This window comes from Cryptomeria japonica, chromosome 10 (assembly GCF_030272615.1).
Source record: "Cryptomeria japonica chromosome 10, Sugi_1.0, whole genome shotgun sequence".
Classification (NCBI taxonomy): domain Eukaryota; kingdom Viridiplantae; phylum Streptophyta; class Pinopsida; order Cupressales; family Cupressaceae; genus Cryptomeria; species Cryptomeria japonica.
In genome coordinates, this window is record NC_081414.1 from 474518040 (window position 1) to 474532962 (window position 14923).

General features: G+C 35.9%; 2 protein-coding genes across 3 annotated transcripts in view; both read left to right on the forward strand.

Moving 5' to 3' along the window:
• The window catches only part of LOC131063373 (probable serine/threonine-protein kinase At1g54610), a 102064-nt gene that overhangs the window by 71777 nt on the left and 15364 nt on the right, over positions 1-14923 (forward strand). For both annotated transcript variants that reach the window (XM_057997171.2, XM_057997170.2), the window contains one exon: positions 8398-8498. In XM_057997171.2, the coding sequence (XP_057853154.1) occupies positions 8398-8498 (101 nt within the window). The remainder of the gene's footprint in view (positions 1-8397; positions 8499-14923) is intronic.
• On the forward strand, positions 2307-3680 carry LOC131063374 (uncharacterized). The gene is made up of 2 exons (XM_057997172.2): positions 2307-2538; positions 2642-3680. Exons 1-2 carry the CDS (start codon positions 2405-2407, stop codon positions 3486-3488), a joined length of 981 nt encoding a protein of 326 aa, XP_057853155.1. The 5' UTR covers positions 2307-2404; the 3' UTR covers positions 3489-3680.

A 14923-nucleotide genomic window follows, 5' to 3' on the forward strand; every position in this document is an offset into this window, starting at 1 on the left:
GTTATAAAATCAAAATACGACTATCTATATTAAATAAAATAAAATAAAATTATTAAAATAATAAAATTAAAATATTAAAATAATCAAAATATTAATAAATTAAATTAAATTATTAAAATTAAATAAAATAATAAAATAATAAATAATAAATTGTTAAATTAATTGTTAAAAACTTAAATGTTAATGGTTTTGAATTTTTAATTTTTATATCTATGTTTCAGTTTTATCGTTTCATAATTCATAGCAAACATTAAAAAATTAAAATTAAATTAATTAATAAATTTTAAATTTTAAATTTTAAAATTATAAATAGAAAATAAAAATAATAAAATATTCATAATTTAATAAATTTATAAATTTAATTCATAAGTCTTAAAAGACTTATTAGTTATTACTCTGATTATACCATACAATATATGATTATATCGTATGATATAATCACATAGGATAAAATCATATATCGTATATGATTATATCATAGGATATAACATATATGATATATCGTCTATTACTTTAAAAGCTTAATCGCTGCGGACTTTGGGGCGGGCATCATTCCGCAGGAAAAAAAGAAAACGCAGGGAGGTTATTTGCAGCGTGCAGGGCACTGGAAAATTGCAGTTGATCGATTTTCTGTTTGGAAGGAAAGTCTGAGATAACCATCGCCTAGGGTTAAGGAGGATTCTGGATTTCAACTTTCTTTTTGGTCTTCAAGTTGCTGCAAATTGGCAATGTTTGGCAAGGTATGTAATTTTTTTTTAAGGCTTTTAGTTTTAACTTTTAAGTTTTCTGTTTATTCACCAGTCATTCCCAGTGGATAAAGACTAAGAGTTGAAATTTTAAATTTATTATTTTTATTTATAGTTTTAACTTTTAAGTTTTATGATTATCTATTTTAAATTTTTAATAAAACAGTAAACTTAAAAAATTTCTGAGAATCGTTTAGCATCTGATATATTTATATTATCATTATGAGATAAATGTCTGATTTTTTTTTTTTTATCAGTTCATTCAAAGAATCAAAATAAAATACAATGAGCAGCAGTGGGACTGACAGTAATAGTGACCATGAAGTGGAAGTGGTTGGTGGAAATACAGGGGGAAGTGCTGAGATTGAGAGAAGTGGGCAGCAACCTAACATATTTAAATGCCCTTCAATAATTATGAGCACATATGCAAAGGGCCCTTTTAATAAAGACAAACCTCTTCTCCAATTTGCGACACCTAGGCCTAGTGGTGAAGGGAAAAAAAAATCTGGAGGGAGTAGGGTGTGGGGTTGTCATGTTTGTTTGAAAGAATTTAGGGGCAGCTACACAAGGGTAAAGTCTCACTTCTTGGGTTTTTCAGGTCATGGGGTCATAGCTTGTCCAAAGTTAACAGATGAGGAGAGGATAGAGTGTCATAGATTGCATATGGAGACTGAAATGGGGAAACAAAGTGGGGCAGTCCTAACACCTTCTTTTTCATCTTCACAAGCATCTGGGCCTATGACATCCACTATTGGCAGTAGTCAAACTGAGACAAGAGGAAAGAGGAAGGTTAGTGATAAGGGAAGGTCGGTAGAAGCTTTGTTTAATATAAAAGGACGTGAAGCTACAGAGTCATCAGTTGGTAGATTCTTTTATGCTAATGCCATCCCATTTCATGTGGCACGTTCCTCTTACTTCAAACAAATGGTCATGGATATAGCCTCTTTCGGTCCCACATTCACACCCCCTGGAGATCATAAGCTACGGACTACTCTCTTAGACAGAGAGTATTCCAAGGTTAATGTGTTAATGGAGGATATGAAACGAACTTGGATGAGGACAGGTTGCTCTATTGTGATGGATGGGTGGACTGATGTTAGACATCGGTCACTCATCAATGTCATTGTCACATGCCTTGCTGGTTCTTATTTTTTGAAAGCTGTGGATTGTTCAGGGAAGCGTAAGGATGCAGAGTTCTAGTTTGGCATTTTGAGAGATGCCATAGAGGAGGTTGGGGCTGCTAATGTTGTACAGGTGATCACTGATTCAGCACGTGTGTGCAAATCAGCAGGTTTGATGGTGGAGGGTGCTTACAAACACATCTTTTGGACCCCATGTTGTGTTCATGCATTGAACAATGCATTAAAAGACATAGGGAAAATAGATTGGGTGAAGCAAGTGGTGGTAGAAGCTAGAGACATTCAAATCTTTATTTGCAACCACCACACCTCACTTGCTCTTTTTAGATCATTTTCAAAGAAAGAGTTCCTTAAACCCGTTGAAACAAGGTATGCTAAATTGCTAATGCCACTTAATTTTGTATCAAACTTCCAACTTTTTAATTTAATTCTCATTGAATAAAATATAGATATGCCACTTAATTTTTTTATTATTTTAATGAATGTAGGTATGCCACTTACTTCATCTTGTTGGAGAGGATGCTTGAGGTGCATGATCCTCTACAACTGATGGTGGTGAATCCTGAGTGGGGTAGATGGCGGGAATCAAACTCTACTGGAGGAAAATCTGTCAAACAAAAGATTCTTGATGACAATTGGTGGTCCACTATGAGGTAAGACATCACTGATTTAAAGATTTTATTATCAAATTGTTGATTGTTTTAGATTGCTGATTTTCATATTCTAATTTTAATATTTTGAACTTTGCACTTGCAGATATGTTTGCTCTATCATCTCACCTATTGTAGATGTCATTAGATATGCTGATACAGACTCTCCTAGTCTTGGAGAGATATATGAAACATTTGACAGTATGCTTGGGAAGATTAAGCAAACAATTTTGGCCAAGGATCCTACTTTGGGGTTCTATGAGCAACATATTAGGCCCCTTGTGACACGGAGGTGGAACATAATGAACACCCCGCTTCATATGGCAGCCTATGCATTGAATCCCAAATGGTATGCACCAAAGGATGGAAGGTTGCCTCCATGTGACGATGATGAGGTTTTAGATGGGTTCACGCGAGCCATTGATAAGATATATACAGAGGAGCAGGCTTCCATACTTCGTGCACAATTCCTTGACTTCACAAATCTTCGTGGTCCTACATTGAGTAAACCACAGGCGAGGTTGGACATAGCTATATTAGCCCAGAGAGACCCTATTGGATGGTGGACATGGCATGGGAGGGATACACCACAATTGAAATTGCTTGCCACTCGCTTACTTTCGCAGGTTGCTAGTTCCTCTGCTGCAGAGAGGAATTGGTCCACATATGGCTTTATCCACTCTATCAAGAGGAATAGACTTACCTCTAGACGAGCGGAGAAGCTAGTGGCCGTGCATAGTGCTCTTCGACTTCAGGATCGTCAGACTCCAGAGTATCGACAGACTCCAACTTTACGATGGGATGTTGATCTCGAAGATGTGGCCCAGGTTGATGAGGAGGAGACACCACAGGGATTGGTTGGGATTCCATTGGACGAGGTGGACATTGACCAGGACAGTGGCATAGACTCAGAGGACTCTGATTTTGATGCAATGTTAGGAGATGCAGATTAGGGGCAGCATTATACTTTGCTTTTTAGTTTTTAGTATTTACTTAGTACTATTTTGATTTCCATATTGCAATTGACAATGAAACAATATGGCAGCAGTGTAGCCTTTGGGCATTTTGTATGTTATTTCTTTAATATCTATTATGATATGCATATTGACAATGTGAATGAATTGAAATTCTGAATTATGAGTGCATATTGAGTATTGACTATTGAGTCTATTGATAATGTTGTATGTTCGATGTTTGCATTCTAAAATGTTTTCATAGTATCATACACATGCTATATGTTCGATGTTTGCATTCTAAAATGTTTTCATAGTATCATACACATGCTATATCCATGTTTTCATAGTATCATACACATGCTTTATCCATGTTTTCATATGAACATTTAAATTTTCCTATATATTTTAAATTTTCCCTATATTTTATGTAGCCGTCCCCTTTGCCGTCCCCCCCCCGTCCCCAAATTTGGCAAAAAAATTTGCCGTCCCGGAAACTCGTCCCCCCGTCCCCCCGTCCCGGAAACTTGGGGTAACGTAGGTTCTTAAAGGACAAAATTTTGTGCTGCTATTGCAAGAAGAAGGGGCACATTATGATGAACCATATTCAATGTGCTAGACATCTCCTTGATGGCAAGAGCTAAATACAAATAAGGCATTGGTTGCAGACAATGATGAAGAATCTCTTTTTCAAGTAGCTACTAAAGACCCTCCACATGAAAATAGTGAGGAGGAATACATTTTCTTAATAAAATCAAGATTTTGTATTTGTGATATGAGGTGTATGTTCTCAATCACATTTGTAAAGTGTTTGAAAACAATGATTGGATGCATTTGTTCACAACTGGAGTTGGTGATTATGATTGGGTGTGTTTGTCCCTAGTCATAATTGTTGTGAACAGATGTGTGTGCTTATTCTTAGCTTCAATGTTGGATATATGTGTTTGTCCCTATCCAAACTTGTTGCATGGCATTGGATAGATGTGTTAGTCCCTATCCTCGGATAAAAAGTCCAATATGGTCAATCTTATCGAAGAAGCCTAGTGAGGCTAGTTCCTTTATTTATTTTTGATTGAGAATTCGTATTTTGAATTGATTCAAAAAGAAATTTACATATCAAAGTATCATATTCTCAGATTTGCATATCGAGGCAAATTCAAATTATCCCTTTACATCCCTTACATTCAAAAAGCTAAAAATACAGTCCCTTTTCCCGACTACTCGTGGTATATCGACAAACACAAAAAAACATCAAAACATATAGGACGGTTTCCACCGCCTCTTAACCCTCCTCCATCACTGCCTTGCCTCCGTCGCTCTCTGCCACCATCGTCGCCGTGTCTGGTTCACAATCTCCGAATTGACTCTGGCACCAGAAGGCTCCCCCTGCAGCAGGTGAGGAACCGTCCTCGTCCTCCTCTTTCTCGTAGGTCGTCCTCATTTATGCCTTGGAGGAGCCGACTTTGCCTTCAATGCCTGATAGTTCTCATAGGGCCCCCATTTAGCTTGCTCCAGACGAGTCTCCCAAGCTATCACAGATGCAATGTATTGCTTCACCCCTTGCATCTCGATTTGGGCCGTTGCCCTCCTTGCTTCCTTGTTGCAATTTGTGCTCCACAGAAGAAATGGCCTGAGAGGAGGGATGAATTCACTCACATGTATCCATGCCCCTCCAGGGCTAGCAAACCCTTCCTTGTCACGCACCAAAGCCAACATACTCTCCATCCTCCCCAACCACTCTTTCTTTACCCATCTATTCATGATCCCTGCCACCTATTCTCTAAGTTCCAGCTCAAGGCACCATGCCATGAACATTGATGCAATGTCCACATTGGTGTGGTATCTGAATTCACCATTTAGGTACTCCTTCCCTAGCACTATCTTCACTCACGTAATGAATGTCCGCTCTTCATAACTGAAGATATTGGCTAGTCTGTCATCAATAATTCATCCCTAGAACGCCACCTGCTGCTTATTGGTCTGCAGCGAGAAATTTGCCTCCATTCTTCTGGCTCTGCTCACTCACTCCACCTTTGGTTTCACTGAAACACCAAACAATGTAAATGCCAGGTCAAATGTTGTGGTTTATAAACTTCACTCAACTGCCTTGCATTTTAATTGCCCCTTCCAGCTTGGCATTGCCTCATAAATTTTGGCAACATATCTTACATACATATCCTACTCCAAGAGGAAGATTTTCTGGTTTTTGGACTCGCTATGATCTCTTGTCAAGTTGGCTTGAATCAGCCACTGCTAGCCACTGCCATTCATCTCCGTTGCTGGTGCGAAGCAGCACATCATTCCTCGTACCTCCACCTCATTCTCACACCAATCCTATGTACTTCCTTCAAGCTCTCACGCTTGAGAGCAGCATACTCCTTCTCACCTTGCATTATTGTCATCAATGAGCAGTTGATCTTCTCCTCGTCTTAACTCTGATATGCTACCGTCATCCTTTCCTCATTCCACTTAGTTTCTCCTTGTCGATATTTTACTGCTTCCTTTGCTTGAGCACCTGCTTCCTGATTTCCCTCTCTCAAAGTATGAGATATTTTGAATTTTGGGAATTCATTTAAAAGTTTAATAATAATCTGAATAATCTTGTCAATTTTCCAATGGGCTGCCTCCCCTTTCGATATCGCCTGAGTGGTGATTTTTGAGTCACCCTCTAGTTGCAAATTTCTCACTCCGAGTCTCTTTGCCATCTTAATAGTCAACAGGGCTGCATTAGCTTCTGCTAAGTTATTGGTTGTAACACCTAGGCCTTGTCCACACTTTGCCAAGATCATGCCATCATGATTTCTTGCCACACATCCTGCACCTGATTGACTCGGGTTACCCTTTGTCGCTCCGTCAAAATTCACCTTAATCCAATCCTTGTTCGGGGGATTCCATTTAATGTCATGTCTCTGTTTTTCTTTAGGATCAACCCTAGGAAGCCCATTAACGGGCTTAATTAATGGTTTGAACCAAGGATGTAAGCACTACAGGCAAGAAGCCCCACTGTTTCTCCAATGTTCTCCCCAAGGTAAGGGTGCTCCATTTTTAACACGGTAGAGACGAACCTGTGGGGTTTGAACCTAGGTTGTAGGCACTACAGGCAAGAAGCCCCACCATTGCACCAAAGGGTCATCTCCAGAAATTAAAGGTTTGAACCAAGGATGTAAGCACTAGAGTCAAGAAGCCCCACTATTTCTCCAAGGTTCTCCCCAAGGTAAGGGTGCTCCGGTTTTTACATGGTAGAGACGAACCCGTGGGGTTTTGAGCCTAGGTTGTAGGCACTACAGGCAAGAAGCCCCACCATTTCACCAAAGGGTCATCCCCCCAAAATTAATGGTTTGAACCAAGGATGTAAGCACTATAGGCAAGAAGCCCCACTATTTCTCCAAGGTTCTCCCAAGGTAAGGGTGCTCCATTTTTAACACAGCAGAGACGAACCAGTGGGGTTTGAACCTAGGTTGTAGGCACTACAGGCATGGAGCCCTACCATTTCACCAAAGGGTCATCCCCCTAAAATTGATGGTGTGAACCAAGGATGTAAGCACTACAGGGAAGAAGCCCCACTATTTCTCCAAGGTTCTCCCCAAGGTAAGGGTGCTCCATTTTTAACACGGTAGAGACGAACCCGTGGGGTTTGAACCTTGGTTGTAGGCACTACAGGCAAGAAGCCCCACCATTTCACCAAAGGGTCATCCCTGAGGCTAGTTCCATTATTGCTTATCATGAATAGATGTGTATGTCCCTACTCATATCTTGGTCATTAGGTATTGTTAGTTTGCTTTTTCCCATTTGGAGAATGATGTAATATGGGAGGTGCTAGGAATATTACATAAATAGTTAGGTTTGTTAGTGTGTTTATTATGGTTTGTTATATCATGCATAGGATATTGGCTGTGTGAGTATTTGTTTGTATCTGTTAAAACAACTCATCTATGTTAGGGAGCTGTTATAGGAACACTCCTATAAAGATGTAATATGATTGAATGGATATGAGAAGAAATATAATATTTATTGTGTTGAATCTGCTCATTTTTCCCTCATTGACGGGTAGAAAATATATTGAGAACACATTATCTGCAATTCATCATTGTTATGTGCATATGTAAGTTACAATGAAATAAGAAAATCTACTTTGTATGGTGGAAGACCCGATCGTTCTTTCCCAAAGTTTATATGTGATAATTTTATGAATGTGGGGCCCTTGGTTACCATAGAGGAGAATCTATTTATATTTTCTTTTAGATGAGTATTGAGTAGACTTAAGTTTCAATGAAACCTGTATAAAGAAGTGTGCCATATCGCTACTAGGTGAAGTTACAAATATAGGCAGCAAATTAATAAATTGAAGAAATTTTTTTTTTTTAAGGACTTTCTTGGCCTCGTTTCTTTGCAAAACTTTGAATTATTTCTTATAGGAAGTTGAGAGTGGAGAGAGGTCCTCTGCCTATAATTAATGAAATGAAAATTATTATCAAATCAACATATAAACTGCATATGGTATTAAAGTATTGTCATAAAGAAATAAAGGAGTAACTTTTATAATTGTGATGTACAAGAAATTGTGTTAGAAGCGTTTATAGTACATCTTGATGTGATTATGAGAGACTCCATTGCTTATATTGTATGCCCTCTTTGTTATCTATGCTAGAGAAAGTGCACTACAGAGTTTAGAACAGTTAAGTGATATTTGAATTTGATTCGAAATTGACTCTGTCCATTCACTTGTGTGTATGGGAGCTTAAAGTACATTAGCAGTTGTCTTAACTTGGATTCACAGCTGTTTTCTATGCAGAAACTGCATTGCATTTTCATCATTGCTTTTATGAATTCTGTTTAATACACTCACCTTTATTGCTGATTGGAATTAGAATATGCAATCTGTCTTTATCATTGTTATTGTATCTTGTAGTTCTTCACAACGAAGCCATTTGCATGTGATCCTTCAAGCTTGCCTAAATATCCACCCAGCAAGGAGTTTGATGTTAAAATTCGTGATGATGAAGCAAGAAGGTATGGAAGATTGATTTTGTCTTTATCAGCAGTGTATTTATATGCAAGATACTATGCCAGTCGTCTTATTCTTTGATTAGTTTGCTATAGGAATAATATCCAAATATAACAAATAGTCAATGGCTGTCTTGTGATTCTAGAATGGAGACTATTTCATAATCAATCGTTTTGGCAAACTTGTAGCTCATTCGTTTGACCATACAAATTCACAAGCTTTTCCCCATGCCTTCTTAGGTGTATTACACTTTTGAACATGAAATTGGAGGTCAAGAAAAATGAATCTATAAAAATAGCCAAGAACTTTGTCATGCATTAAGCATACCCTCTTTTTCTTAGCATCTATTGGTTCAGGATCAGTTTCCAAAATATGCTTAGTATGACCTTCATTCCTTAAGTGATTTCATAACAATGCTTTCTATGATGAATAATTGTGTGGAGTTGGGTGAGAGATCTTAGGATTTGCAATGGAAAATTCCGAAGAATTCAATGCAACCCAAAGAATTGAAAGCAAACCCAATCACAAGATCACATCCTTACCCCCCGTCCTTGCCAAAAAATCACTCAATCTAGTGATCTCATCTAACAAAATGTGACGATGACTCTACGCTTAGTGCATGTACAATTGCTACTTGTCAAATAGTGCAACGTGGTCTTGATCTTGATGTGTTACATATGCCAAAATAAGGCGAAAATGTTGAATTATAGATCTGCTTCAACTTGCAATATATAACAATATCTAATACTTTTTTTGAAATTCATGATAGAAAAATTTATCTAATTATAGAATCAGAGGTCAAAGTTTAGAGCATCATAGTTCTTTGATATGACTCCAAATCCTTATTGTGACCAATTGTTGGAAAGCTCTTGAAGTCCTCTTTCCAATGAATCTAAAAACACATTTTCGAGACCTATTGAGGTATATTACCTTTTGTAGTTTTTTCTTTTCTTTGGTGGTGGGGTTGGGGAATCAGCAAAAAACACTCTTTGAGGGCTTTTGGGCTGAGTTCCCAATTTTGACAAAATGAAAACCAATCGATTAGTTTTTGACCCAAAGAGATGCAAAATAACAACTTATTATATCTTGCAAGCAACTCCCAAATATGACATGATCCACTTTGGATGCTTTGGATTCAATGGTGAATTCAGATTTGCAAACACAACTTACAAAATAGAGCCACAAAAATGAACCCCTTAGAATCTGGTGTTTTTTATCTTTTTTTTAATCGTCCAAGTCATCATTTGATGTAGAAAATACTCAAGTTTTCAAGAAAATATGAGATCTCCAACCTAGATCTCCAAAAAGGTTTAAAAAAAGCGATCCCACGTAGTTAGTAGACTCTAAAATTTTTTCATGGGAAGCTTTTTCCAAGTAAACTCGTAGGTTTTGTGGCAAGATTTTGATTGAAATCTACAAGTACTCGACAAGTCCAAGCCCTAGAATTGTGTTGTGCTTGAAATGTGCCAAAAAAAATGAAAGCAAGAGAAATACAAAAACATCTGGATTTTTGCTTTTACAAGCTCTATTAGGCCATGTTGCAGTTGAACACATAATAGCATTAGAAAATTCTAGAATGAATTGGAAGGATTTTTTAGGGGATTTGAAGAACAATTTTCTTAAATTTCATATTTGCGCCAAGTTCATTTTTCTTTCTTTTTTTTAAGGGTATAAATTGATAAATCATTTCTAATTTTCTAAGCATATAAAATCTACAAGTTTTATAGCATTGAATTCAATGTATGCAATATTTTTGTTGATTTAGAGTTACACATTTATTTATTTTTTTAATTTTTTTTTTCTTTTGAATATAGGGTATACGGTTTAGTGTTTATTTCATTTGTATTAAAATTTGATAGAAGAAACTTCCCCATGGTTTTATAGACTTATTTGATACATTTTGTAATGTCCCTACTTTGGAATATAATTTAATAATAAAATTAAAATACAAAAGAATAAAAATAAAAATAAAATTTAAATATAAAGAACATAATTAAATATAATAAAATTTTAATTTTTATTATAATTAAATATAAAAGAACACCATGTCCACTAAACTAGGAAGTTACAAGTCACATAATGCAAATACAACCTACCTAAGTAGATACCTACTTAAACAAGCTTATCCTATCCTAGGCGCTTAATATGCAATAAAGAAATTAACTAAATGTGAAAATAAAATAATTCATCAACAAAGCTACCTTTAGCGTCAAGATATGAAGGACTTTTTCTTTTTGGTCTCAATGGATTATTCCATCATGGAAGTCATGGGCATACCATTTTTTCTGCCAATAGCCTTCATTCTCAATGCAATGAAACCCCTAGGATTGTTCCTTTGATCAATTATAGGATCCCTTCCACCAACTAGATGGTAAGCTTTTTTTCCTTCAATAGCAAGATCTCCAAGGCACAAGAAGTATTAAATCAACCCTTGTTCTCCAACTCCAAAATCGTCATTAGATAATCCCAATTGCCTTATGAATCCCAAATGAGTGTCAAAGGACCATGGTTGGGCAAAATATATGATTCTACCCTAGAATAATAAACCCTAACGGAAGTGTGATTAGGAAATAACCACTAGTCAGCCTAATTATGTCTTATCTTCTATGGGATGGACAATTGAAGAGGTCTCAAAATTCTCATGGAAGTAAGTTTGATTCTCACCCTTTTTCCAAAATTGATTTTGTAAAAAGGGGCAATGAAATAGTCCTTAAAAATGCAATATTTCCTCAAGAGTTGTGCCTATCAATGTGTTTGCACCATGCTTGAACTAGCATCTTTACTAGTTTGGAAATCCATGGCAAAGATGGACACCTCCAACCTCTCAAACATCTTCACTATTTGGGTGTACAAATGCATAAAACATAAGAGGAATAGTGCTTGAAAAACATTGGGTTAGTGGCAACTTTATACATTTTGATTTTCTTCTTTATGGTGTTGAAACCATATCTCCAAATTCATTTGCCACTAGACTAAAAGAAGGTAGAATATCACATGACTATACAACCAAATCCTCCTTGATAGCTTAATCATTGTCCATGCCCACTACTTGACAAAAACATGACATTGCTTTTCTTGAAATACTCATTATAAATCTTAGTAGGTAGTTCCAATATGTTGTCATAGATGGTTCTATAGAAATATGGCCTATTATCAGATTCACAAAATTCATTGGAAGATGGTGAAAAATAAAAGTGAGCTTTAATGGTAGGGGTGGTTAATTTTAGACTTAACACTATTGTCATGGCTCATCAGAATTCAAATTTTCATTTGATTGGTGCTTTTGGGCCTTTTTTTTAATTGCTATCTCATTGGCTTGGTCAATGGTCAATATCTAGTTGTCATTAAATCAATGACTAGGGATTATTTTAGTGCAAAATATTCGCCAATTAGTGAATAGTTGAAATCATAGAATCAAGATTTGGCAAATTGTACATGCTTTAAGGTGACCAAAATTGGCACATTTAAAAGAAATTAGTTGTGATCAAATTGCTAGGACTTGTTTTTTAGAATTTTTAACTTGTCTGTTTCACTATATTATTTGAATGATTTTGATAGAATTTTAGATCTGATTTGCCTAAATTTGATAAGTTATAGTACAAATTAGAATACTTTGCCACTAACAATACATAATTGTAGGCTAGGTTAGGGTTATATACATGAAATAAACATATAAATATAAGAGACATGTACATATGGACATATACTTCCCTATACTTTAGTTTTATTTCATGTATATAGTTTTAGAATGTTTGAGAACGGTTTTGGATCTCTAGGAGTTATAATGTAGATTTTAGGTTTTGGAGGATTCTATAATTTCTCAAACTTAGTCAAATTCCAATAATTAGCAAGCTCCTATCATCTTGCGATTGTCTAAGGGTAGTTGTAACCATTCAAAAGAATCATCAAGCCTCTCCTTAGAAATAGGAGAACCTATTCTTATGTAGGAGACCTAGCAAGAAATGCAAGCAAAATATTAAGTCAAGTTCAAGTAAGTGTTAGTCGTCTAAGCATTTTTTCAAGAGATTTTCAAGCTTGAAGACCAGGTCACCTTCTTTAAAGAAAATCATGGAGAGAAATAAGCCGTGATTGTTGATACTATACCCAAAGAGAGTGCCAAGTCAATAAGAGGTTAAGTCTTGCATTCAAGAGATGTTCAGGAGGCTTGAACCCCGCAAACCCTACAAAGGGTGTTGCTTCTTGACTCCATGGGGGAGAACTACCCCCTTGATCCTCATAAGAAGCACTAACCCTTAAACTTGTCTATCATTGCCACCCTCAGGCCCTTAACTTTCCATGAGAATTTAATTTTTTAAAGGATTCACCATTATAAGTAATATTTTTTCCAAAAAAATGAAAAATTCTTTAAGATTTTCTACCAATTTCTCGTGATGTAAAAAAATCACTAGTAATTTTTTTCTTTTTTAAAAGGAAAGATTCGCCAATAGAAATTAATATTTTTTTCCAAAAAATGAAAAATTTGCCAAGTGTTTATATATATCTAAGAGGGGGTTTCTTAAAGTTATCATTGTCAATGACTGTTTGTGAAGTGGGAAATGAAAAATGTGTTGCTTCATTGAATTCATGAACACTTGTTGAAGGCATTTTTTTGTTCACAAATCCTTTTTGGTCAAATATTTAGACTTTTAAAGATATCCTTTAAAACACAAATGACAAATAAATGATCACTTGACATGTCCCCTTGGTGGGATCAATTCATACACTTGGCAATAGCATAGCCATAGGCCCCTTTTGATCAATGGTCCTTGAATATTTGCTTCTTTACAAGTGGGTTCCTAATTAGCAATCTTTGAAAACCCAATCAAATCCTTTCAACCTTTTTGAGATTCAACATTTAAGAAATTATGTGAAAACCCAAAGCCCTGATCAAAGACCTAATGGCATATCTTGGGTCCACTGCCTCTACATGGCACAATCAAAACTGTCCAACTCAATAGAGATAAATGGTTCACGAATAATTGTTGATAGGAGCCTATGTGCCTTTTGCAATCAATGCATATCTGATGACAAGAGAAAGATTCAACTCAGGTGGACTCATTGCTACCACCACGGTTCATTCAAGTCATTTAGTTTTTTGTATCAACAATGGAGATTCAACCATGTAAACAAGTGGATACCACACTTGATATCCAAGTGCTTTGTGTAGACATTCAAACATTGCCTATTTACTTGTTAAGCTGGTAACCTAAATACCCAACAACTTGTCTTCCAGTCACTCCCTTTTGTGTGTTTGGACTTCCATTTGTTTATTGAATCAACCATCCTTTGAACATCCAATTGAATAAATCTCAAAATATAACAAATCTTTCCTTTAATCACTCTTTTTGGCATTCAGAAATGTGAACATCCACAAAAAATGAAAGCTAGAGCAAGGCAAAGAAAACATCCCATTTGATTAGATATTTGGACATTTGAGGTTAAACCCTAGAAGCAAAATTTGAAAACTTAGTCAAGTCACAAAAAGGCATAATTTCAACATTTTTGTAATGTGGGTTTTTCCCAACATAGAATACCACTCTTTCTGATTAAAATTGATGAAAAAGACACCGCATAGCCATGACCAACAAGCAACAAGACCCAAGTGAACCAAACGCTTTCCCAAATATATCAACAAACAAACTGAAACCTTTACCTATTGAGAGAAAAAGGCCAAAGGGAGGAGCAAAAATATTTGTAGAGGCTTCAAGGTGGTGCAAATTTTGCTTGCAACAAATCAAATTTGAGTATGATGAAAGAGACAAAGGATGAAGGATTTCTTGGCCCCACAAAATTGATCTTATGGCTGACATAGAACCTTTATTACAGCATTTTTTTAAAGAAATTTCTATTATAGAGGATTGATTCAATTTTATGGCTGGAAATTCTTTATTTCTGCATACTAATTCAAGCTAAGTTATTGGTTCTAGTATGAGTGCAGTTCGTGCAGGTATGGGTATCGGGTATGGGTACATGTATTAGGAATGGCTTTATGACAATATTTTTTCCTTGGGTGTGGGCATGGGTTTGGATATATCCATACACACACACACACGTATATGTATGTATCTATTAAAAAAGTTAAAATTATATAATATAAAACAATGATACTCTGTATCATAGGATTCACCTAATTTCTAGCTTGAGGTTCAAAATTCGGCAAATATTTAAAAAAGGTATGAAATTCATAACGAATCGCATTAATATTCGTACAGAAAAAGTGGCACATTTTATTAAAAGTATTTTTGGAAAAACTTTTTCGTTTAAGTTTTTTGACTGTTTATTTTAACAAATTCGACACCCATGTCAAATTCAATAGACTATGAGTCCTCAAGTCTAGACAAGGTTAATAAATAGTAAAGCTGCGACAACTGGTGGCTAGGGCACACATTTCTTCTGCAAATGAGTACACAAAGTTCGTCATTTCTTCTAT